This window comes from Phyllobates terribilis, unplaced genomic scaffold (assembly GCF_046119375.1).
Source record: "Phyllobates terribilis strain yellow unplaced genomic scaffold, ASM4611937v1 Scaffold_3__8_contigs__length_932513732, whole genome shotgun sequence".
NCBI classification, from domain to species: domain Eukaryota; kingdom Metazoa; phylum Chordata; class Amphibia; order Anura; family Dendrobatidae; genus Phyllobates; species Phyllobates terribilis.
In genome coordinates this window covers 759,456,267-759,483,301 of record NW_027362763.1, presented here as the reverse complement: position 1 = coordinate 759,483,301, position 27,035 = coordinate 759,456,267, and the positions used below count along the sequence as shown (strand labels likewise).

Sequence of the window (27,035 nt, the reverse complement as noted above, 5' to 3'; positions counted from 1 at the left end):
TTCTAACTTATCACTACTGGACATGTGAACATACTGTAACCTTAATCTGCATTTGAAGTTTTTGTGTAATTTGCTTTAGGTGCATAGGAGCGGGACTGTGGGTAGGGTCTTTGGCTCCTGGCCTGGCCCCTCCGCCTGCCTCTGCTGTCTGTATAACCGGACACTGCCTTGTGAGTGACCTGCGTCATGTTTGAAAGTTCGCGCTAATGCTGTCCTTACAGCAGGCAGCGCTTCCATAGATTGATCTCCCTGTGCTCTTCAGTAAAATGGCGCTGATTACAGCACATGTGCAGATTGAGATCTCTGCTCAATTATGTCCTTTGGAGATTTAATTGAGCCGAGATTGTCTCCTGTATGATTGGAGTAGTCATGCGCAATGCACACCACTGCTTCATTCACTTAGGCTATGTGCCCACGATGCAGAAATGCTCCGGATTTTTTCCTGATTGTACATGCGGATTCACATGCGTTTTTTCCTGCCAGGGACATGCGGATGTGACGCGTTCTTCACATGCATTTCTGCATGCGGGTTGACAAGCGCTTTCCAAGCGATTTTAGCATCAATTGGAAAGTGCTTGACAACTTGGTCACACTATATAAATCCATGCAACCGGCATGGATTTATATAGTGTGACCTTAAAGAATGGTAAAAAATAAAAAAATAAATCTATACTTACCTTCTGATGGCCCCGCAGTCTTAATTCGCTTCGTCCTGGCTTGCCGGCAGCTCGCGGTACACTGAAGGACCTGCCGTCACATGACTAAATGACGTCACTGCAGGTCCTTCAGTCCACCGCGAGCTGCCGGCAAGCGAAGACAAGCGCATCGGGGGCCATCAGAAGGTAAATATAATATTTTTTATTTTATTCTTTTTTTTTTTTTTACAGGTTCTATGGTACCCGGGTCCGGAGGAGAGTCTCCTTTCCTCCAGACCCGGGTACCATCTGCACATTGAAACACTTGGATTCCGCATGTACAGATCCAGTGATGCGGAATCCAAGCGTTCCAATGCAAGTCAATGGTGGTGAAAACGCAGCGCTTCCGCAAAATAATTGGTAGTGCTGCATTTTTTTCCGCAATGATAATCTGCAGCGGAAATTTCCGCAGCATTTGCACAGCACATGCGGATTATCATTGGGGGACATAGCAGGCCTTCTACCATGCGTTTTTAAAGCGTTTCTGCAGCATTTTTGCCGCTGTGGAAATGCTTAAAAAACGCATCGTGGGCACACAGCCTAATATGGAACTGATGCTTTACCTACATCAGCAATATAGGACAATCACAGATGGGACACTGAGTTAGGAGTGCCTCCTTTTCTAGGTATCCATCTAATTTATTGGTCAGGTTGGGCTGAGTTTTTCCCACGATGAAACACTAAAGCCCCTCATACACATTTGACTAATGCCGGCTGGGTTAACTGGTTCAGCCAATACCCTAATGTGTATGAGGGCACGGACCAACTGATTGCCGGGGAAGATGTCGATCAAGCATGTCTGATTTTGGACCATCAATCGCTTTGTTCTCCTGGAGAGAAGCCACCAGCAGATAGCAATGTTCAGAATTTGACACAATTTGTTACATAAATATAAATTTGTTCTTAATAAAACTATTTCTCAATTGTAAATGTAACTACAGGAATGGTACTGATCATTTTGCTTATATCAATTTTGGCTGGAAACCTTTGCTTGAGAAATTGTCATGCTAGTGTTGATAGCTGTTGTATTACAGTGTGCCATGGGTCCCAATGTTTAGAAATGTCTGATTTGAGATGAAAACTTTTGTTGCATTAAAATGAATGACAACCTTGCACTGCGATTTCTTTGTATCTCTTTCCAAAAACTGTGCCAGTGAGCAGCAAAGTACCTCCCAAGGTTGAGTAAGTCGGCTCTGCTTAGGTGCTTTTTTTCCCCACATAAATCTTAAATTGAAAGTGTTCCTCCATTCTCCGTCATAGTTAATTAATCCTGTTTTCTGCCTTCTACTACCCGGCCTTCCAATCTCATTCCAAACTAAATCTCTTCAAAGACCACGTCGGGATGGTATTTAGATAATGTGAGATTTTTTTCGGTAGACATTGTGCTGAGAAAATGTTATATCTTGACATAATTTTAATTAAATACTTTAGGATTCATCATCTGACTTGTGGTATGAAACTGTTGATGCATAGTCTGTGAAAATAATTTAGGTTCAGTAAAAAATAAAAAAAATCTCTAATAGGAATGTGAAGGAAGACAATAAAAGATCCATTTACATGAACTCACCCGAAGTGCATCATCCTGCCTTGATGAGCTCTTTGTATTAGACATGAAAGTCTTAATTTGTTAAGAAACTGATTGTAATTTTTATTTTTTTTTCTTTTTCAGCAAACTCGAGTCTCCTTGGCGGTGGAGGAGGTAAGTTTGTTATCTATTTTATATCTTGTAAATCTGCACCTATATTGATGTGCGTACTAATTTATTTTTACGGAACTTTGTTTTATTGTAAAAAACTTCTAATGCTATGTTCACATGTCCAGTAATCATCCTTTAGAATGGATCCAGCAGCAATCTGTTGACAATGTTGTGAACACACAACTTTTTTGTCCGCCTGAAAAAAATTATTTCAACTGGATCAGTTTTTTTTTTTACATTGAAGTTTATGAAAAACGGATCCATTAATTAGCCATCCGTTTTTCTTCCACTTGAAAAGGTTGTTTTTTTGCTTACTGGAGGTGGAAAAATAGATATTTAACACATACTACTGGACATATGAACTTTCAAGTAATCATCTTTTTGAAACTGATCCAGTAAGAACAAAAAACGGATCTTTTTTAAATGAGCGAAAACAGATGGCTATTTAATGGATCTGTTTTCCATAAACTTCGTTGTTTACAAAAAAAAAACCAAAGAACGGATCCAGTTAAAATCAACTTTTTGTCCACCTGAAAAAACTGTGTGACTTTGTCAACGGATTGTTGCGGGATCCATTCTTACTAAGGCAGTCTAGTTTTGATATAATTATCTAATGTATAGACAAAAGAGCATATATGTAATCAATGGACAAGCTGGATTCTCCAGAGTGATAAACAATCTAAGTAATGCTCTGTTTCACTGGTGATGGCGCTACACGGGGGAATAAATGCTTACTACCAAGGACATTGCAGCTGACTACTGTTGGCTCCAACAAGTTGTGATCTGCTTTATGTTGAACGACAATTAAAATATGTGCAAAATGCAATAGGGCTGGCACCACCAGAGAAATAATAGTAATAAATTAATAAATGTGGGTGACCCATTGCATACTAGAGGAAAACATGAAAAAAATCAAGAAAAATCGCTACGCAGAGGCGTAGCTAGGGTTTTGGTTCAATGGGGGGTGGACAAACTTCTGAGTGGGCCCTTAGCCAAGTAACACTGATTACAGCTATGGTGGCGCACCCGAGTAGTGGATGTAGGAGAACTTCAGCAGATGACCCCTCTGTTACTAAAAATAATCTCTATACAAAGACCAGCACTGATATTACCGCCACATGGTGACATACAGTACAGACCAAAAGTTTGGACACACCTTCTCATTTAAAGATTTTTCTGTATTTTCTTGACTATGAAAATTGTACATTCACACTGAAGGCATCAAACTATGAATTAACACATGTGGAATTATATACTTAACAAAAAAGTGTGAAACAACTGAAAATATGTCTTATATTCTAGGTTCTTCAAAGTAGCCACCTTTTGCTTTGATGACTGCTTTGCACACTCTTGGCATTCTCTTGATGAGCTTCAAGAGGTAGTCACCGGAAATGGTCTTCCAACAATCTTGAAGGAGTTCCCAGAGATGCTTAGCACTTGTTGGCCCTTTTGTCTTCACTCTGCGGTCCAGCTCACCCCAAACCATCTCGATTGGGTTTAGGTCTGATGACTGTGGAGGCCAGGTCATCTGGCGTAGCACCCCATCACTCTCCCTCTTGGTCAAATAGCCCTTACACAGCCTGGAGGTGTGTTTGGGGTCATTGTCCTGTTGAAAAATAAATGATGGTCCAACTAAACGCAAATCGGATGGAATAGCATGCCGCTGCAAGATGCTGTGGTAGCCATGCTGGTTCAGTATGCCTTCAATTTTGAATAAATCCCCAACAGTGTCACCAGCAAAGCACCCCCACACCATCACACCTCCTCACCAGCAAAGCACCCCCACACCATCACACCTCCTCCTCCATACTTCACGGTGGGAACCAGGCATGTAGAGTCCATCCGTTCACCTTTCCGGAGTCGCACAAAGACACGGTGGTTGGAACCAAAGATCTCAAATTTGGACTCATCAGACCAAAGCACAGATTTCCATTGGTCTAATGTCCATTCCTTGTGTTCTTTAGCCCAAACAAGTCTCTTCTGCTTGTTGCCTGTCCTTAACAGTGGTTTCCTAGCAGCTATTTTACCATGAAGGCCTGCTGCACAAAGTCTCCTCTTAACAGTTGTTGTAGAGATGTGTCTGCTGCTAGAACTGTGTGTGCCATTGACCTGGTCTCTAATCTGAGCTGCTGTTAACCTGCCATTTCTGAGGCTGGTGACTCGGATAAACTTATCCTCAGAAGCAGAGGTGACTCTTGGTCTTCCTTTCCTGGGGCGGTCCTCATGTGAGCCAGTTTCTTTGTAGCGCTTGATGGCTTTTGCAACTGCACTTGGGGACACTTTCAAAGTTTTCCCAATTTTTCGGACTGACTGACCTTCATTTCTTAAAGTAATGATGGCCACTCGTTTTTCATTACTTAGCTGCTTTTTTCTTGCCATAATACAAATTCTAACAGTCTATTCAGTAGGACTATCAGCTGTGTATCCACCAGATTTCTGCACAACACAACTGATGGTCCCAACCCCATTTATAATGCAAGAAATCCCACATATTAAACCTGACAGGGCAAACCTGTGAAGTGAAAACCATTTCCGGTGACTACCTCTTGAAGCTCATCAAGAGAATGCCAAGAGTGTGCAAAGCAGTCATCAAAGCAAAAGGTGGCTACTTTGAAGAACCTAGAATATAAGACATATTTTCAGTTGTTTCACACTTTTTTGTTAAGTATATAATTCCACATGTGTTAATTCATAGTTTTGATGCCTTCAGTGTGAATGTACAATTTTCATAGTCAAGAAAATACAGAAAAATCTTTAGAAAACCGTGCCCACATTTTGACCCCTAAAAAGTAATAATGCCCTCTGTGTGTGCACCTTTGACAGTCATAATAACCTAAGTTCACCTATAAAGATAAGTACCCACTTAACATTTAATAATGTCCCGAGTCTCCCCATGTACAGCTCCCCTATACACAGTATGATGCTCTATTATACACAGTATAATTCCCCCTCACTGTATAGTACCCCCCACACAGTATACGGACCCCGTAGTCATCTCAAAACTGATGGCTCCAACACTGTATGATGGCCCCCACACTGTGCAAAGACCCCACATTATCTCCCACACTGTATAAATAGCCTACATATAGTATAATGCACTCCCCATAGGCAGAGTCTGTAGCATAATCCCCCCCCCATAGGCAGAGTCTGTAGCCTAATCCCCCCCCATAGGCAGAGTCTGTAGCCTAATCCCCCCCATAGGCAGAGTCTGTAGCATAATCTCCCCCCCCCCCCATAGGCAGAGTCTATAGCATAATCCCCCACCCCCCATAGGCAGAGTCTGTAGCATAATCCCCCCATAGGCAGAGTCTGTAGCATAATCTCCCCATAGATAGATGCTGGGAAGGGAAGTTGTTTCTGCGCTCTCTTAAGTCATGACATACCGTTAGCATGGATACAATTGTAGGTTTATTGTTTATGCGTTTCTAACACTGTTATGCATGGTTGTCCTGAGGGAGGAGTCGGTGGACTCTGTAACGCGTAGACAATAAACCTACAGTTTTATCCATACTAATGGTTTGTCGTGACTCCAGAGAGCGCAGAAACAACTTACTTTCCCAGCACCTATCTCTGACATATCCATAGGAAGCTGCAGCATTTGGAGTCCAGGCTTTATAGGTGTTGTCCCACACAACCCTACTAGGTGAGCAGTTTTTAATACTTCTGTAACAGTTATTAATTGGATAAGACCCTATTGCGCGCTTGCATTTTTTCATAATCCCCCCCCCCCCCATAGGCAGGGTCCGTAGTATAACACCCTCCCCCATTGGCAGAGTCTGTAGTATAATCCTCTCCATAGGCAGAGTCTGTAATATAATCTCCCCCACCCCATAGGCAAAGTCTGCAGCATAATTCCCCCCCCCATAGGCAAAGTCTGTAGCATAATCCCCCCTCCCATAGGCAAAGTCTGTAGCATAACCACCACCCCCATAGGCAGAGTCGGTAGCATACTTCCCCCATCCCCCATAGGAAAAAAACCCCCACAATACTCACCTATCTCTCCTCCTCGTTCCCCCACTGCTTCGAGCGCCCGGCCCGCACACATCTTCAGAACAGCGGGCAGGGCGCCAAGTGATGACGTCAGTGACGTCAGACGCGGAGTGGGGACTGATGGGAGAGGGAGCGTCGTGCTCCTTCTTATCACTGAGCTTGCGAAGACTGGCAATGGGCCCCGTTGCTGGGACCGGGGCCCCTCCCTCTGCCACCGGGGGCCCCTCCCTCCGCTAGGCAGTGCAGGGACATTGAGTCTCCCTGCTCTGCCCCAGGATGTAAGCACACCGATACAGGGTGTAAGCACGCCGATACAGTTACAATAGCGTAGCTCCGGGTGGGCCCCCTTGGAGAGCGGGGCCTGGGGCCACCGCCCCCTCTGCTACCGCTGTAGCTATGCTACTGTCGCTATGCTAACCGCAGTGATCACTAATAAAAGGGTAATATTTATTAAACATGTCAAGACAAAAAAACAACTAAAAACATGTAAAAAGTCATAATTGACTAGTACCAACCAGAGGCTCCTGGAATAAGGGAACATTCCCTCCTGCTCTGCATTACAATACAGTGCCTAAATTCTGATGTAAGTGAACCAACACATTAAATGTCCCAAAGTTAGTGCATTCAAAGTAATTTAATAAAGATAAACCAAACAATAATATATGGGCAGAAGGGGTAAAGTGCAGGTTTTACAGTATACAAAATAGAGATCCAGCCTAAATGTATCAGGACAATAGTAAAATATATGGATAAAACCAAAATAATATGGATAATGTTTAAAATACAAGCACAGTGCGAAAAGGCACCACTATAGTAGTGGCAATAAATGAGAGTTGGTTTAGTTATAATAAAGTATATGCTCTCAAGATAATTCTGAAAATATATAACCTGAGTCACAAAAAGAAAATGATGGTGACTGTTAGATGTGGGGTAAATTAAAACCAAGGAGAAGGCAAAAGCAGAGCAAGATGGACAAACTCCACACGCGTATCTCCACTAACAAAGTGGCTTTGTCAAGGGTAATTAAAATGTGCTTGCATGCCGGTGTATATATGAGAAGATTCTTCCAAATATAATCAATACTAAAGGTAACAAGTGATAACTCCTTAAAAATAATTTTCTGATGGCACATTCCCTTTAATCAGGTTTTTATGTTAAATGTATTTTTTTTACTTTTCATATGATCTGTATTAAAAAAAAAAATTGAGAACTTTTACAATTGCAAATAAGTCTAATTCTAGATTTATACTTCCTGTTCTTCATGAAACCCACATGTATGTTAGCGTCAATAGACTGAAAAAGAGAAAGACCTAGTCAGTTGTATTGAAGTATGTTGGGAGTACATTAATGTTTTATATGAAATGATGCACTGTTTTAATGTGTAGTATGCTGTGCACACTAAAGAGTTAACCCCACCACTTAGCTGCCAGATAGGAAATGGCTATTTGTGTGGCGTTTAGTTCAGAAAATGCAACAACTATGGTTGCTACTTAGAGTAGCAGTGAGGCCGCCACAGCAAGGATGTAGGAGAGCAGCGCTCTCTCCCTTTCCAGTAGGCTGACACAGCAGACCTATCTGAGAAAATGTAGCTCAGCATGAAGAATAATTATGAAGAAAAACGAGGATTACTGACCAAATACCCAGTTGACCTAGCTGTAGTGGATGTCCGCCCCTGAAGGAGAATTGCCCTGGTCCCCTAGAGCACATTTGCCATGGATGCAGGAGAACACTCTGAAGTAAGTCGCCCATGGGAACTATATCCACCTAAATGTAATGACGAATATAAGGTATTGGGATATGGAGACCCACTGGGGTATCACAGCCCTGTAGATTAGACAAAGGGATCTAGAGTGTTAGTATAGTACTCCAGCGTGTTCACTGGAAGGAAGTTCTGCCCAGCATTCCCCATTTATTCTCAGCATGCCTGTATCTGCTACTGTTGTTGTTACTGTGACTCTCCCCCGGGGTATTGGGGTACTCGGCAGCCGGGCCTATGGATGCTGTGGGGGATATGTCACAGTGGCTGGCCCGGTCCGTGGCCCAGGGCGGTCAACCAAAAAGGGGATTGTAACTTGGATAGTAAAATAAAAATAAAGTAAATAGTTCGTGACGCCACCTGTGGTACCTGGTAAGGTTTACCAGCGCTGCTGCAGACTTCCGGGGGGTGATGGGGTGGCAGCTGAGGTGTTTCTGCTCCCCACAGGTGGAGCGGGCCCCCGGGGCAGTGTGGAGTTTGATGGTGGGTGGTGATGCTGGGGCTTGTAGTGCAGAGGGAGAGATGGCGCAGCTGAAATAATTGATGGAGGCAGTACAGTACAGTGCAGTCATCCCAGTTTTTACTCACAGTTCTTATGTAAGTTCCACAGGTACACTGTACGAGTGTCAGCCTCCCACGTCGCGCTGCGTTCACCAGACCGGGGGTTCAGCTCTTCCTCAGATGTGTCAGGAGTGCTTGACAGAACCCCGCTTTCTTATGTTCCTCACTAGACCGACTTCTCACGCTGGGTCTTCTCCCTCCTGCCCTGCGCTTCCCCATACACAGTCCCGATAGGGTGCTCTGAAGTCCCTCTGGGCAACTTGGAGTTCCCGGATCTACTTGACCCTCACGGTGACTAAGATGAGGCTGTGGCAACTGCACTATAGTCAGAAGCCTCCAGTTTTTCCAGCCGAGACCTGGAGTAACATGGCTGGTCCAGGGGCCGGTCCCCTTCTTGCGGCCTGATCCCTCTGCCGCCTGGCAGATTCGGGGCTTACGGGTGCCGTCCTGCACTCGCCGTACCCCCTGGGATCCCTTCTATAGAACGGAGCCTTCCTCCTCTGCTCCCCTCCTGGGCCTCTGTCACAAGGCCCCACTTGTGGAGCAGAGCTCCTGATGAGACTCTGCTCCCTGACTGACTTCTCTCACTGAACTGCCACCCTAAGATGGCTTCCCTTTAAATACCTCCTACTATGGTGCTCCCCTACCCTACTTCCTCCACCCACACCCACTACTGGTTCCCCCTACCTTTGTTTCCCCCACTCCAGCCAGGGACAGGGCTCAGCAGGAAACACAGTGCATCTTGCCCTTCCAGCCGACCTGGAGTAGTGTAGTGTTGAATGTGGGTGTTGGGGTTCCGGGCAGCACTCCCTCCTTACCTGAGAGAAGGAGATACCACACCTCTGGGTGAGGTGCAGTACCTCTGTGGTGACTGAACCCTCAGGGGCGCCACAACTGGAACCTGTCTTAAGAAACCTGCCTTTGTGATTATCAGAAGTGTAAAGCTCGAGTTTATGTACCATCATCTGCGGTTATCAACTTGTTGTTTAAAGTGAAGTTTACTTCTGTTCATCACCATGCCTGCTGCTTTCTCTTTTGTTTCCTCACCACATCACCATCTCGGTATGCGCCTCTGATAATCTAGCCATTTTGCACATGGACAGAAAATATAAGCTGATGAACCAATTTCTATGGCATCAAGGGAGTTTTCTGGGCTCAACATAAATTTCTGCACTCTGTGACTGCAGATTACCAAATCCTGAGTGTGCAGTATACGCGTGTGCCAAATACTGAGTGTGTGCAGTATATTGAGTATTCCCCTCTATTTCCAGCTTGAATGGCCGGAAATATGACCAAAAGTATTTGATTTGCATACTTGTCACATTTTAAAAAGCTTCTCATCCACTTTTATCAATGTTCTAGCGGTACGTGACCGCTCAATAGAATAGAAATAGAATAGAAATAAAGAGGAATCTGGATAATGTGCATATTGCACACTGTCAGGGTTTGGTGATCTGCAGTCATATAGTGACCGCAGAAATTTCTGTTGAGCCCAGAAAACCCCTTAAAGGAAAAACTCATAGAACTACAACATGGGGGGCTATCTAGACAAAAGCAATTATGGATTTCTATCTATTGTCTGCTTGTCCTGTCTGTTCTGGTAAAAGGACTAGGGTTTGGCATATGGATATAAGTTGAAATACAATGTTTGGTCTAGTAATGAAAGCTTGTATAGTTATGAGGGGTAATATGTCGTATAAATTAAGGGCCCCAAATTTATTACCTTCTGATATAAACTAATTTGTAAAACAAATTTTCTTTGTTTTTTGTGGCTCTATTTACTGCACAATATATCTTTTGTTTAGCGGTCCATTTTGTAAGACTAGTGTTATTGTTAGTCCTGATGTAAGAGTTTAAGGTCGGCCATACACATTAGATGGTTATCGGCCATGCGATGCTTTGGCCATTTGGCTAACAGCCATTTCAGCCGACTATCCCATACACGGGAGTGCTTGTTCGCCCAAGTGTTCATGTGTTCTCTGTGAGAAAGGCATTGGCTGGCTGCTTATCTTTGGGATATCAGTGTAATCGGCATTTCAAAATTGGATGTGTGATCTATATCTCCTTCAACCTGGCTCCCTGATGCACAATAGACCATTAGCTGAAACCGTTGATATCAGCAGGTTCGGCGACATTATTTGAATGTATATAGGGGCCGTAAAAAATTAAAATGTTCTGAGACACTTCACTTAAACGAAAACACAAAGTGCCAAGTATTTTGTCTTTAATGAGGAAATGAAATATCGTAATCACTGTAAGAATAGGTCTAAAGCGGTTGTCCAGTCTTAAACTACAAGTTTGTAGTCGCTTTATGTGACTGAAGACTTGTCAATGCTCAAAACATGGACACTTTGCGCTGTGTGGATCCTCAGGTGCCAGCGCGAGGAACGTCTGTCATGCAATCGCAAATATGTGATCTGCATACTCCCAGCTACATTCCAACTAGATGGGCGCGACCTTGCTCAATGCAAGTGTATTGAGCGAGGCCGGAAACAGTCTAGTCGGAATCTGGGCAGGAGTAGGCATACCGCAGGTCATACGACTGCTGTTACCTTGCGCTGGCACTGGAGTACGTGCGATGTGAGGATTCACAAGTTTGTAGTGACATAGACTACATCTATGTGCACTGGAAAAATGTAATTCATCATTGACCACTGGGAGGCATGGTCAGACTTCTTCCCCATCATCAGCTATTGTGGGTTGTTTTACCAGAGCGGGTCTGCTGATAAATACTCAATCTTTCCTATGGAAAGTGCATGTGCTCCAAGGCTCCTCCGTGTGTGGGGAAAGCCTTCATGTTTAAAGTGGTGGTAAAGTGCAAATGTAAATAAAAGTCCGACTCCATACCTATGAAAAGAAAAAAAAAATCAAGACCGAGTGTATGTGTATGTATATGTGTGTGTATATAATTTTTAATTATTATAGCGCCATGCGCTTTACATGTGAAAGGGATATACATAGCACAAACAATTAAAATAAATTAAATTTGACCAATACAAGCCGGCGACTGGCACAGGAGGAACGAGGACCCTGCCCACGAGGGCTCACAATCTACAGGGGATGGGGGAGGATACAGTAGGTGAGGGTAGAGCTTGTTATGCAGCGAATGGTGGAGCAAGGGTTACTGCAGGTTATAGGCTTGTCAAAAGAGGTGGGTCTTCAGGTTTCTTTTGAAGCTTTACACAGTAGGCGAGAGTCTGATGTGTTGGAGAAGAGAGTTCCAGAATAGGGGGGGGGATGCACGGGAGAAGTCTTGTATATGATTGTGGGAAGAGGAGATAAGAGGGGAGTAGAGAAGGCGATCTTGTGAGAATCGGAGGTTGCGTGTAGGTAAGTACTGGGAGACTGTCACAGATATATGGGGGAGACATGTTGATGGCTTTGTATCCGTGGTTAGGGTTTTGAACTGGAGTATCTCAGCAATGGGAATCCAGTGAAAGGATTGATAGAGAGGAGAGGCCAGGGGAATATCGCGGGGACAGGTAGAGTATTCGGGCAGCAGAGTTTAGGATAGATTGGAGGGGTACGAGAGTGTTGGAAGGGAGGCCACAAAGCAGGAGGTTGCAGTAGTCGTGGCGGAAGATGATGAATGCATTCACTAGTGTTTTTTGCAGATTTGTGGTTGAGGAATGTACGGATCCTGGAGATCTTTTTGAGTTGGAGTTGACAGGAAGTGGAAAGGGCTTGGATATATGGTTTGAATGAGAGATTGGAGTCAAGGATTACTGCGAGGCAGCGGGTTTGCGGGACTGGGGAGAGTGGGCAGCCATTGACTTTGATGGATAGGTCAGTTGGGGGGGTTGAGTGAGACAGTGGAAAGATGATGAATTCAGTTTTGTCCATGTTAAGTTTTAGAATCTGTCAGAGAAGAAGGATGAAATAGCGGACAGACATTGTGGGATTTTGGTTAGTAGAGAGGAGATATCAGGTCAAGAGAGGTAGAGCTGTGTGTCATCAGCATAGGTGATACTTAAAGCCATGGGACTCTATGAGCTGTCCAGGCCGAAGGTGTAGATGGAGAAGAGCAGGGGTCCTAGGACTGAACGCTGGGGGACACCGACAGATAGGGGGCGAGATGAGGAGGTGGTGTGTGAATGGGAGACACTGAATGTCTTGTCAGTTAGGTATGAAGAGACCCCAGATAGTGCCAAGTCCGTGATGCCAAGAGATGAGTCTGTAGTAAGAGGGAATGGTCGACTGTGTCAAAGGCAGATGACAGGTACAGGAGGAGGAGAGAGTAGTGTCGCTTGGATTTGGCAGCAAGTAGGTAGTCGGTGACTTTAGTCAGGGCAGTTTCAGTGGAGTGGTGCGGTCAGAAGCCAGATTGGAGGCGGTCAAAGAGTGAGCAGGAGGAGAGGTGGGAGGACAGTTCAGAATGGACATGTTGTTCCAGTAGTTTTGAGGCATAGGGGAGAAGTGATATGGGGCAATAACTAGACAGAGAGGATGGGTCAAGGGGTGGCTTTTTGAGGATGGGTGTGATCGAGGCATGTTTGAAGCCTGAGGGGAAGACACCAGTTGTTAGTGACAGGTTGAAAAGTTGGCTTAGGGTTGGGATGAGGATAGTGGTAAGGTTAGGGATGAGGTGGGATTGGATTGGGTCAAGTTCGCAGGTGGTGAGGTGTGATTTGGAGAGTTAGAGTTGATCTTCTGTAATGGTGGAGAAGCTGGTTTTGGAGGAGGAGGATTGAGTAAGTGTGAGGAGGGGCGGAGGGGACTTTAGGCAAAAGCTTTGTCTGATGTTTGCCACATTCTTCAAGCAGAAGATTGATAAGTCTTCCGCTGAGGTGAGAGGGAGGAGGCACTGGGGGATGGAGGAGAGAATTGAAAGTTTTGAATAGCTGTTTAGGGTTGTGAGACACGGAGGATATGAGAGATGAGAAGTATGTTTATCTTGCTGCAGTAAGTGTAGACTTGAAGGTAGTGAGGGACTGTTTGAATGCGATGAAGTGCTCGTTGGAGTTGGACCTTTTACAATTCCGCTCAGCAACCCTGAGCGGAATATAATAAATATATATATATATATATATATATATATATATATATATATATATATCTACATCTACAAAATAATGTAGTGGGTTTTTTTTTGTTGTGTTTTTAGATAACGTTAGGCACCTGGAAGAACTGCTGAGATATAAGAGCAATGAATGGTAGCACTCTGAGCTCCTGTTTCTACTAAAACCGCAATTATATTTGTTCGCTTTGACCTGAATAGAACCAGACATTTTATAACCGTTTCCGATGCCAATTATTGAGGCTGCACATCTGTTTGTTGGTTTGGCGTCTGCCGTCCAAAGTGTTAATGTGGAACTGAGAGGAGGTTGCTCGCTGATGGTGCGTTTTAAAAAATAGAGACTGTTTGTTGTCCAACTGTTCATAATTACTGTGTTGACGCTGCTGGGCTATGTGGGTTTATACTGGCTTGTTCTAATTCAACTAATTAGTATGTTTAGGAGATCAAAACTGCTGCAACATATTTGCGAAATATTCTCCTCCATGAAGTGAGCGTGTACAGGAAACAGACCTGACCTATTAAACTTTTCCTGTGCGCAACAAGCTCCACAAGTTTCATTTGAAAGTACCAATGTGGTGCCCACGAGACTGCCAACTCAATCCCAAAGAAAAGTGACATTAACTTTTTAATGAGGAGTAAACATTGTAAATGTATGTGTGCTTGAAAAAGATTAAATATATAAAAAGAAAGCCAAAAAACATTCTGATAGTTAAGCATTTAGATCTATACACGGTCAGGACATGTACTCTGAAGACTGTAAATGCTGCATTTCAGCCACTTAGCCCCTGTAGGTGACTGTCCACTGGATTTCTTTATTTCCTGTTACTTAGTCATGGCCCGAAAGTGTTCGTACCCTTGAAATTGTTTCAGAAAATGAAGTATTTCTACCAGAAAAGTATTGTAATTACATATGATTTGTTATACACATGTTTATTTCCTTTGTGTGTATTTAAACAACACAAAAAAAAGATAAAAAAAAGGCAAATTAGGCATTTCACACAAAAGCCCAAAAATTGTGGGTAAACAACGTTGTTTCAAGCACGTACTGCTCATTCAAACTCACCTGCGGCAAGTAACAGGTGTGGGCAATATGAAAATCACACCTGAAACCAGCTAAAAAGGGGAGAAGTTGACTCAATCTTTGCATTGTGTGACTGTGTACGCCACACTGAACAGAACAGAAAGTGTGAGTACTTGAGAACAAAAATTGTTGAACAATATCAACAATCTCAAAGTTACAAGTCCATCTCCAGAAATCTTGATGTTCCTTTGTCCACGGTGCGCAACATAATCAAGAAGTTTTCAACCTAAGCTAATCTCCCTGGACATAAACGACAGAGAAAAATTGATGAAAGGTTGCGATGCAACATGGTCCGGATGGTGAAAAACCAGCCCCAATCAAGTCCCAAAGAAATTCAAACTGTCATGCAGGCTCAGGGTGCATCTGTGTCAGCGCGAACTATCCGTCAACATTTGAATGAAGTGAAAAACTATGGCAGGAGACCAAAGAGGACCCCATTGCTGTCAAAAAGACATAAAAATTCTAGACTGCAGTTTGCCAAAAGGTTTGTGAGTAAGCCTAAATCCTTCTGGGAAAGCGCCTTGTGAACTGATGAGACCAAGATGGTGCTGTTTACCGAAAGCTGAATGAGACCTACAAAGAAAAGAACACAGTATCTACAACTGTAGATATGGAGGAGGTTCAAAGATGTTTTGGGGTTGTTTTGCTGCCTCTGGCACTGGGTGCCTTGAATGTGTGCATGTCATCATGAAATCTGAAGATTACAAAAAGATTTTGGGTCGCAATGTAGTGCCCAGTGTCAGAAAGCTGAGTTTGCATCCTAGGTCATGAGCCTTCCAGCAGGACAATGACCCTAGACATGCTTCAGGCTGTGTGCCCACTATGCGTTTAAGCGTTTTCTCAGCAGCAATTCCGCTGCAGAAACGCTTAAAAAACGCTTAGTAGACGGCCTGCCATGTTCCCCAATGACAATCCGCATGTGCTGTGCACATACTGCGGAAATTTCCGCTGCGGATTATCATTACTGAAAAATCCACAGCGCTACCAATTATTTTGCGGAAGCACGGCGTTTTCGCCGCCATTGAACGCATGTCATCCGCATCACTGAATCTGTACATGCGGATTCCATGCGTTTCAATGTGTGGATGGTACCCGGGTTTGGAGAAGAGGAGACTCTCCTACGGACCTGGGTGCCATAGTACCTGTAAAAAAAAAAATAAAATAAATATTATGCTTGCCTTCTGATGGCCCCCGGTGTCCTTGTCTCGGCTTGCCGGCAGCTCGCGGTAGACTAAAAAGACCTGCGGTGACGTCATTTAGTCATGTGACGGGTCACGCGACCGCTGACGTCGGCAGGTCCTTTAATCTACCGCGAGCTGCCGACATGCAAAGACAAGGACACCGGGGGCCATCAGAAGGTAAGTATAATATTTATTTTTATATTTTTTACCATTCTTTTGGTCACACTATATAAATCCATGCCTGTTGCATGGATTTATATAGTGTGACCAAGTTGTCAAGCACTTTTCCAAGTGATGCTAAAATCGCTTGGAAAGCGCTTGACAACCCGCATGCAGAAATGCATGTGAAAAACGCTACACTTCCGCTTGTTCCTGGCAGGAAAAACGCATGTACAATCCGCATGCACAATCCGCATGTACAATCCGCATGCGTTTTTTCTGCCAGGGAGATGCAGAAACGCTCAGGAAAAATCTGGAGCATTTCTGCATCGTGGGCACATAGCCTCAAAAAGTACCCAGAAATGGATTGAAACAAATCGCTATCGAGTCCTTAAGTGGTCAGCGATGAGTCCAGATCACACCTGTGGAGAGATTGCTGTTGGGAGAAGAAAGGCATAAGAAACTTGTTGATGGTTATGGTAAGCGAATAATTGCTGTTATTTATTCCAAAGGGAGTGCAATCAAATAGAGGGTGCCAACAAATTTGTAAGGCCCATTTTTGGGGTTTTGTGTGAAATTATGTCCAATTTGCCTTTTTTTTCTCTGTTTGTGTGGAAGTAAATGTGTGTAAGGCTATGTACTATTTTTTCCGCTTCTCCCTGGCAGGAAAAATGCATGCGGTTTTTACATGCGTTTTTCCCGCCAGGTAGAAGCGTTTGTCAAGCGTTCTTCACATGCATTTCTGCATGCAGGTTATCAGTTTGTCAAGCGTTCTTCACATGCATTTCTGCATGCAGGTTATCAAGCGCTTTTCCAAGCAATTTTAGCATCACTTGGAAAAGTGCTTGACAACTTGTTCACACTATATAAATCCATGCAACCGGCATGGATTTATAGTAGTGTGACCAAGTTAGTTAAAAAGAAAAGAATAAGAATGGTAAAAAAAAAAGGATTGTACTCACCTTCCGATGTCCTCCCTGTGTTATCTCTGCTGCGTCCGGTGTCTTGGGCAGCTCGCGGTGGTGTGAAGGACCTGCGGTGACGTCATTGAGTCATGTGACAGGTCACATGACTCAATGACGTCATGGCAGGTCCTTCACAACACCGCGACCCATACAGCAGACCAGACGGAGGGGAGAAAATACCGGGAGGGCATCGGAAGGTAAGTATAATCTTTATTTTTTATTTTAAATTATTTTTTTTACAGTTTCTATGGTACCCAGGTCTGGATGAGAGTCTCCTCTTCTCCAAACCTGGGTACCATCCACACATTGAACCGTGTAATATCCGCTTGTGCAGATGCAGTTATGCGGATGTCACGCGGTCCAATGCAAGTCAATGGCGGCGATTACGCTGCGTGTCCGCAAAATTAATGGACATGCTGCGTATTTTTCCGCAATGATAATCCGCAGCGGAAATTTCCGCAGCATGGGCACAGCACATGCAGATCATCATTGAGGACCATGGGGCACGTATTACCAAGCGTTTTTTAAGCGTTTTCGCTGAGGTAATTCCACGGCAAAAACGCTTGAAAAACGCATAGTGGGCACGCAGCCTAATTGCAATAATTGTCTAGGAGAAATACTTCATTTTCTGGAACAATTGCAAGGGTGCCAACACTTTTGACCATAACTGTATTTAGCACTGTCCTAGTCTGTAGCCATGTACAGAGATTATCACTATTTATATAAATTCCTGTGCCCAATGGGACTTGCAAACTAATTTCCCTATCTCAGACAAACACATACGTAAAGTTAATATGTGAAGTCCATTAAATTAACAATATGGTTTTATAGTTCTGGAGGAAGTTGACATCAAAGAACATATGGAAAATATACAGGCTTGGACCCTAGTGATCAGAGTTAAAGAAGCACTTCTCCCATCAAAATTTGTATAGTCTTAATATATTGAAGTCATCATACACACGTGGTCAAAATTGGTGGAACCCCTCGTTGAATGAGAGAAAAACCCACAATGGTCACAAATAACTTGAATCTGACAAAAGTAATAATGAAATAAAAATCTATGAAAATGAACAAATGAAAGTCAGACATTGCTTTTCAACCCTGCTTCCGCAGAATTTAAAAAAAATTAAACTCATGAAATAGGCCTGGACAGAAATGATGGTTCTCTTAACTTAATATTTTGTTGAACAACCTTTTGAGGCAATCACTGCAATCAAACGATTCCTGTAACTGTCATTGAGACTTCTGTACCTCTCGACAGGTATTTTGGCCTACTCCTCATGAGCAAACTGCTCCAGTTGTCTTGTGCTTGAAGGTTGCCTTTTCCAGACTGCATGTTTCAGCTCTTTCCAAAGATGCTCAATAGGATTTAGGTCAGGGCTCATAGAAGGCCTCTTCAGAATAGTCCAATGTTTTCCTCTTAGCCATTCTTGGGTGTTTTTAGCTGTGTATTTTTGGTCATTATACTGTTGCAAGACCCATGAACTGCGACTGACATCAAGCTTTCTGACACTGGGCAGCACATTTCTCTCTAGAATCCCTTGATAGTCTTGAGATTTCATTGTACCCTGCACAGATTCAAGACACCCTGTGCCAGATGCAGCAAAGCATCCCCAGAACATAACAGAGCCTCCACCATGTTTCACAGTAGGGACAGTGTTCTCTTCTTGATATGCTTAATTTTTCAGTCTGTGAACGTAGAGCTGATGTGCCTTGCCAAAAACTTCAATTTTTGTCTCATCTGTCCATAGGACATTCTACTAGAAGCTTTGAGGCTTGTCAACATGTAGTTTGGCAAATTCCAGGCTGGCTTTTTTATGATTTTTTTTCAACAATGGTGTTTTCCTTGGTCATCTCTCATGAAGTCCACTTTGGATCAAACGACAATGGATGGTGCGATCTGACACTGATGTTCCTTTTGCTTGAAGTTCACCTTTAATCTCTTAAGAAGTTATCCTGGGCTCTCTTGTTATCATTCGTATTATCCGTTTCTTTGATTTGACATCAATTTTCCTTCTGCGGCCACGTCCAGGGAGGTTGGTTACAGTCCCATGGATCTTAAATTTCTGAATAATATGTGCAACTGTAGTCACAGGAACATCAAGCTGCTTGGAGATGGTCTTATAATCTTTACATTTAACATGCTTGTCTATAATTTTCTTTCTAATCTCCTGAGACAACTCTTTCCTTTGCTTCCTCTGCTCCATGTTGAGTGTGGTACACACCATGTCACCAAACAGTACAGTGAGTATCTGTATCCTTATATACAGGCCCACTGACTGATTACAAGATTGTAGACACCTGTGATGCCAATTAGTGGACACAACTTGATTAAACATGTCCCTTTAGTCACATTATTTTCAGGGGTACCATCATTTCTGTCCAGGCCTATTTTAGGAGTTAAATTTTTTTAAAAATTCTATGGAAGAAGGGTTGAAAAGCAATGTGTGACTTTCATTTGTTCATTTTCATAGATTTTATTTTTATTATTACTTTTGTCAGATTCAAGTTATTTCTATGACCATTGTAGGTTTTTCTTTCATTAAAGGAGGGGTACCAACAATTTTAACCACGTGTGTATTACATAGCACTATGTACTTACGGTTGCTCATTTTGCCTTTCTAAGCCAGATAATTCTTCTCTTTTCCATTAGGTTTATGACATCACATGATTAAAAACTGACTAGCTGAATCCTTCTAAGCTCTATGTATAAACATTAGGTCAAATTTCCCAGTATGAGTGATAAGTCACTGCAGAAGTCCCTGGCATGGGGAGGAGGGAGCAGCTGGGTCAGGAGTTGAAGAGGGGGGTGATAAATGCAGGGAAAAAAAACTTCCTGTTTCTACATGGAGCAGAGAAAACAGAAGCATTAGCTGGGTAGAAAGGCGAAATGAGCAATTGTAAGTACACAGTTCTATATACGAGTAATATGATGCCTTCAATATATTAAGAGGATAAAAACTTTGATGGGAGGAGTGCTTCTTTAACAGTTGTAAACATTAACATATATTGCTGAGCTGCAGTAACAGACAGTCAATGGACAGGAGCGGCACTGTTTCTGGGAGAAAATATAAATATTAGGTTGAACAAAAAAATAAAGAAAAATTGTCCAACAGCCTTGTTAATAATACATCAAATAGACCTCTTTAACATTTTTTTTAGAATATTTATTATACCTCTGAGGCCATTCATATTCCAGAAGTAACTTATTGAGAGACATTTTATTTTGGAAATTAGTTTTGTAGCTCCGTTCTTATGTTGGGGACCAATGTGTAGTCTTCATAATGAAATTTCTTATATGGCTTTCCTTTTCCTTGCACATATTATACAAACCTGGATTCTAAAAGTGCATAAAGATCTGCCAATTTGTGGTTTTAATCAACCCCCCCCCAATTGGTTACATGTTTGCCAATCAGCCGTTATTTAAAAGGAGTTTTCTGTTTTTGGAAAATCCCTGTCAGCTCCAGTTTGTTTAAAAAAAAAAAACAGCGCTGGATCTGGGGAGGGTGGGTAAAGGGCAGAGTCTCCGCCATTGGCGACTGTTGATGTCACATCAACAGCTTGGCAGTCAATTGATGATCTCAGTGTCATTCCATTAATTCTGGACTCAGTTACTGGCTGCAGTGCTGTCAATGTGATGTCAGTGCCGCAGACAGTAACAGATACCAGAGACATCGGCAGGTCTCTGCTCTGTACTCAATGAGGCCAATCTCTGTGTGATCCTGTGCTGCAGACAAGAGAGAGGGATGAGAGCGCACCTGCACTGACACAGTGTGCACACTCGCTGGGATTCTGAAGTGTCGGAGCAGATGTGCAGGGTTAGGTATTCAGTTCAGGCAGCACCCAATTTGGGTAAGTGAGGATTGTCAATTAGGTTAAATCAAGGAACTCTCATTTGTGTATGTAATAAAATGACTATATATTTATCATGTACAGTCACTAACTGATGCCCTCCATATTTGTCCCACTGCCTACTCTGCTCAGATGACCCTGCGGTGGCTAAGTCTAAACGATGTTTCCCCTGTTTTTGCTGTCCCACAGCACAGGAAAGGAATAATGGCATGGTTTAGGCTTACCATTACACTCCCCATGCCATCGTGGCAGACTGCTTGGAAGCAGTAGGAACGGAAAACTGAGGAACGGAAAACTGAAATGTTTAGTAACTTTTCAGTTCCACAATGAAGGGTCACTTAAGGAGTTAAAAGGGGGCTCATTACCAGCTCTACATAGCATAGCAAGTATTGAAGGGCAGGTCTGTGCTGTCCGTACAGTCATTATGCCTATAAATATTGTCAGCCTTTAATGAAGAACCTGTAAAGTTGTACAGTGTGTCAGTGCAAGGCTGATAAGATGGGTGGTAATTAGTGTTGAGCATTCCGATACTGAAATATCGGGTATCGGCCGATATTCGCGGTATCGGAATTCCGATACTTAATTCCGATACTTTTACAATATCGAATACCGGAATCGGAAGTTCCCATAATGCCTGCACTCTGCAGTGTCTCTGAAGGATGACAAGCTGGATGGCAACGCTCAGCTGCGATCCAGCCTGTCATCAGAATGCCATCCCAGCGTGAGAGAATTCTCCTGATTGTTTAAAAGCCGGCAGGCGGTAAAAAGCCGCCGGCTTTTAAACAATCACACAGCCCCATACTGCTTCCCCGCAGCCTCCCACCCTGATCCTCCGCTCCCCTCGCCACCTCCCATCCCGATCGTAAGTTAGGACCGGGCGGGGAGCGCAGCACCAAGGAGCGGGGAGCGAAGGACCCGGGCGGGGAAGCCGGCAGTGAAAAGACTTCACCGCCGGCTTTCCAGTTCTGTGCTGCGCTTTCCCGCCTGTTATTTCAAATGATCAGCTGAGGTATCAGGTGATGCCGATCAGCTGTTCATTTGAAGTCGCCGCGGTGCCCTCAGAGGGTTCATGTGAGTTCATGCTTGACTGCATTGCATGAACTCACATGAACTTTCCCATGGCCGCACAGGTCAGCCTCACCTCCCAGAGCATCAGCCCGTCATGATTGGTGTGTGCGGGTGTCTGCGAGTGTGTGCGCGGTGTCTGTGCGATGTCTGCGAGTGTGTGCGCGGTGTCTGTGCGATGTCTGCGCGATGTCTGCGGGTGTGTGCGGGGTGTCTGTGCAATGTCTGGGGGGGGTGTGCGTGCAGGCAGACATAGGCCGATGTGACACTACTACTCCCATCGGCCTATGTCTGTCCCCCGTCCACTCGTGCCAGCAGGATCAGCTCGATGGGAGCAGTAGTTCCCATCAGCCTGATCCTGCTATTTAAATTTCCCTACTGTGTCCCCAATAAATTTTAAATACATTTCATTGGTGGCCAGTGGTTGCCTACAATAAATTAGTTTATACATTACCTGTCCCCGCCGATCGCCACCTAAAATAAAGTAAAAAATAAAAAAATACACCTATACTCACCTAGACACCTAATTCCCCGAAGCCATCGATCTCCTGTAATAAAATATAAAATAATAAACCACAACCTTATCCTTACCCCTCCGTAGTAGTCCACGAGTGTCCCACGATGATCTCCAATTTAGAGCAGCCACAAAGAATGTGACCGCTCTGAACCGCTGCCACCGCTAGAATGACGGGGCCGAAAAGCAGCCCCGTCACTGCATAAGCGGGTTCGCCAGAGTTCAGGCAGCGCTGCTGTATTGTGAGAAATTCCCACGGTACAGCAGTGCCGTAAAGGAGGTCTCCGGAGCTGCGCTGCCTGAATGCACTCCGGTGACCTCAGTCAGGGGCTCCCGCTGCCGGGAGCGGACGTGTTCCCGGCAGTGTGAGCTTACAGCAGCCATGCACAGCTGTCACCATCTCCAGATGTGACAGCTGTGCATGGGAGATCAGCGCAGGAACGTGGACAGGTAACTATTTTTTTTTAGTAAACTAAGAATTAAATAAAATGGTGTGTTTTATTTCAAATAAATTATTTTTTTCTGGGTGTAGTGTGTTTTTTTCTTTTTAACACTTTGTAGATTAGTAATGGGGGTGTCTTATAGACGCCCATCATTACTAACCTGGGCTTCATGGCAGCTGGTGCTGACATGAACCCCAACCCTATTACCCCCTGCCACCGCACCAGGGCAGCGTGGAAGAGCGAGGCTAAGTGCCAGAATTGGCGCATCCGGATGCGCCATTTCTGGGGCGGCTGACGGCTGGTGTTTCTAGCCTGGGAGGTGGCCAATATTCATGGCACCCTTCCTTTGCTATTAATATCAGCCCCCAGCTGTCTGCCTAGCCTTTGCTAGCTATTAAAATAGGGGGGACCTATTCAGTTGGGGGCTGATATTCGTAGCCTGGGAAGCTCCGTGGGTATTACCCCCTTCCCAGGCTTCAAACATCTGCCCCAGCCGTCTGCTTAACCTCCGCTAGAGACTAAAATTACGGGGAACCCCACGCCAATTTTTTTTTTAATAAATCCTTTATTTTAACACTAAATGACAAGTTCAGTAATCAACACTATCACTGTACTTCTTATATATGTGACTGACATGTTTCTATCTATCTAATCTATGTGTGATTCTCTATTCTTTCTATTCTAAATTGTCGGGTACAGATGCTGAATTGCCGGCCGGCATTTTTAAAGAGACTGTGCGTGAAAACACTAATATTTTTTTAAATAAATCCTTTACACTAAATGACAAGTACAGTAAGCAACACTGTCACTGTGCTTCATATATATGTGACTGACATGTTTCTATCTATCTAATATACAGTCATGGCCAAAAGTATTGAGAATGAGACAAATAGTAATTTTTCCAAAGTTTACTGCTTCATTTTTTGTAATGGCAATTTGCATATACTCCTGAATGTCAAAGAGTGATCAGCTTAACAGCAATTACTGTACTTGCAAAGTCAATATTTGCCCAGAAAATGAACTTTAACCCCCAAAACACATTTCAACATCATTGCAGTCCTGCCTTAAAAGGAGCAGCTAACATTGTTTTAGCGATTGATCCATTAACACAGGTGTGGGTGTTGATGAGGACAGGGCTGGCGATCAATCAGTCATGATTAAGTAAGAATGACATCACTGGACACTTTAAAAGGAGGCTGGTTCTTGGTATCATTGTTTCTCTTCAGTTAACCATGGTTATCTCTAAAGAAACACGTGCAGCCATCATTGCACTGCACAAAAATGGCCTAACAGGGAAGAATATCGCAGCTACAAAGATTGCACCTCAGTCAACAATCTATCGCATCATCAAGAACTTAAAGGAGAGAGCTTCCATTGTTGTCAAAAAGGCTCCAGGGCGCCCAAGAAAGACCAGCAAGCGCCAGGACCGTATCTTAAAACTGTTTCAGCTGCGGGATCGGACTACCAGCAGTGCCGAGTTTGCTCAGGAATGGCAGCAGGCTGGTGTGAGTGCTTCTGCACGCACTGTGAGGCGGAGACTCTTTGAGCAAGGGCTGGTTTCAAGGAGGGCAGCAAAGAAGCCACTTCTCTCCAGAAAAAACAAAAGGGACCGACTGATATTCTGCAAAAGGTACAGGGAGTGGACTGCTGAGGACTGGGGCAAAGTCATTTTCTCTGATGAATCCCCTTTTCGATTGTTTGGGACATCTGGAAAACAGCTTATTCGGAGAAGAAGAGGTGAGCGCTAATGTGTCACCCTGGCCTGGATGCCACAAGTGTAATTAAAGCTGTGTCTGAGAGCAAGGGGGAGGTTCTCTGGTCAGGGGAACATTAGCATGCAATGCCTCCTGTCTCAGGCCAGTAGGGGGAGCAGGCTGCCCCTATAAAAGCTGGTGCTGGGGGCAGGGTTAGAGAGAGCTTGATGGCCTGTCTCAGCACTGAGACTTGTCCCGGAGCAGAGCAGGGACAGACAGTTGTGTTGCACCTAAGAGGAAGTGTGGCAGGAGGAGAGCCACAAGCCAGAGACAAGAGGCGAAGAGAGCCTGTCTTGGTGGAGAAAGGACTTAATTTACCAGACTTTGGTGTCTGAGGCTGGAAGGATTCCACATTCTCCAGCAGATAACCAGTCCGCAGGGGACTGTATATTCCTTGGCCTAAGAAGCCTGGAGGCCCTGCCACAACAGAAGGGACCAGCAAAGCCGTACAAGGCTGGGAGCAGAAAGGAACCCACGTCGCAGGCCATACAGGCGAGAATACACGGAAAGCTCGGCAGCGTGGGCTGTTATCCTATAAGGAGGAGATAGTCATAAGGAGCGCAGAAAGCACGGTAGGCCTACACCCTCACCCTGACCAGGGCCAATTTCCCCGTTGCTCTCAGACATCCAGGTCCCTTCCTAGCTGGGACTGTTTATGGGTCAGTTTACCTGTTTCAGTAAAGACCCTGGACTGCAACCTATTGTCTGTGTGCTCCTTTGCGCCTCCAGCACTACCGGTACTGGGACTCTCACCACCATCACTCCCACCATCCACTACACTGCCCTGGGGCCGCACTCTTCCCGTGGGGAGTCACACCATCCCAGCTGCACACATCATCAGCCCCAGCGGTCTGCCTTGCAGCGGCGGTACCAAATGACCGCAAATCCACGGGTGGCGTAGTCGGACATAATCAATAACACATAACGGACTACCACTGGCCTGACCACCCTGAGCCACGGAACCGGGTTGCCACTACTACTCCCATCGTTCCCTATTGCCCGGATCCGAGTGCCCCACGGCCCAGGGGGCGAGTCAGCTTTGGCGTAGTCGGCAGGCTTTCGTGCCCGCAACCACTGGGTACTGCTTGCCTGAAAAAGACTTTTGTAACTTACCTGTGGCGAAGTTTCCCGCCATCAGACGCCATCTTGGACCATTTCTCGCCGTCTTCTGCCGTCTTCCCGCCATCCGCAGCTGCTTCCCACCATCGGACGCCATCTTCAGGACGCCGCGCGGGAAGAAGAGGGGCGTGGACGTCAAAACTGCGCGAGATCCGAAGCTCCGCCCCACGCACCGACGCTGCGCAAGGTCCTGGAAGGGAGAGAGAGCGACGCTGACGTCATCAAGACGCGACGCCAGGTCCTCGTCCATAGCAGCAGCAGCGGAGCCGCGGCCTACAGAAGAGGATTGTCGGAAGGTAGGCCACGCTTAACTAGGGGGGAGGAAGATGTCGGATACAGAGGCGCCCACTACCACCAACGCAGCTGCAGCAGCGGTGATGCCCTTTTCCCTGCCCTACATCCCTGGAGCGGCCTGGCTGCCCAAATACTCAGGGGAGCCCCATGCCCTAACTGACTTCAAGGAAAGGCTATACAGTTTGTTCCACGTTTACCCCCTGACAGAGGAACAGAAGGTCAGCATATTAACAGGGCAGTTAACTGGCGCAGCCCAGTGGGAGGTAAAATCATGGCCCACTGAGGAGAAAAGGACTGTGAAGGGTATTCTGGCCCGGCTGCGGGGTACCTTTGACACACGTACCTCCGCTGAGATTAAAATGAGGTTCTATGGATGTAAGCAGCGGTCACAGGACAGCATCAGAGACTATGCCCTAAATCTGCAGGAAGCCTTGAGGGCTATTCAACAAACTGACCCTGGCAGTGTACAGGAAACGGATAAGCTGCTAACAGAACAATTCATAGAAGGTCTGCTGTCTAGCGCCCACAGGGCCCAACTGCGCCTCATGTTCTTTCAGAACCCCGACCTGACCTTTGCCCAATTTAAGGACCGGGCCATAAGGGTGCTCCGTGAATCTGCAACCAGTGGCGTTATAAACCCCCGGCGCCCTGCTCTCACCTACCACCTGGAGGCGGCGCCCTCCTCTATGGACCCCGTGGGGGCTGATGCACAGGCCCTGAACCAAGCCCCGTCGAAAGACCTGCACCACCAAGTCCAGGAGCTGACCAGGAGCGTCGCGGCGTTGACCAGGACCGTCCAGGTGTTGCAAGTGGACCCGTCAAGACCCATCGAGCTGGCTTCAAGTCCGGAGGATGTCCCGTGGCGTCGACAGAGGAGGATCCCGTCGTTCCGA

The 27,035-nt window shown here is 45.0% G+C and overlaps 1 protein-coding gene across 3 annotated transcripts in view; it reads left to right on the top strand.

The window, feature by feature from the left end:
* Nucleotides 1-27,035, top strand: part of MACROD2 (mono-ADP ribosylhydrolase 2) — a 2,798,553-nt gene that overhangs the window by 658,296 nt on the left and 2,113,222 nt on the right. For all 3 annotated transcript variants that reach the window (XM_073672205.1, XM_073672203.1, XM_073672204.1), the window contains exon 4: nucleotides 2,365-2,394. In XM_073672205.1, the coding sequence (XP_073528306.1) occupies nucleotides 2,365-2,394 (30 nt within the window). The remainder of the gene's footprint in view (nucleotides 1-2,364; nucleotides 2,395-27,035) is intronic.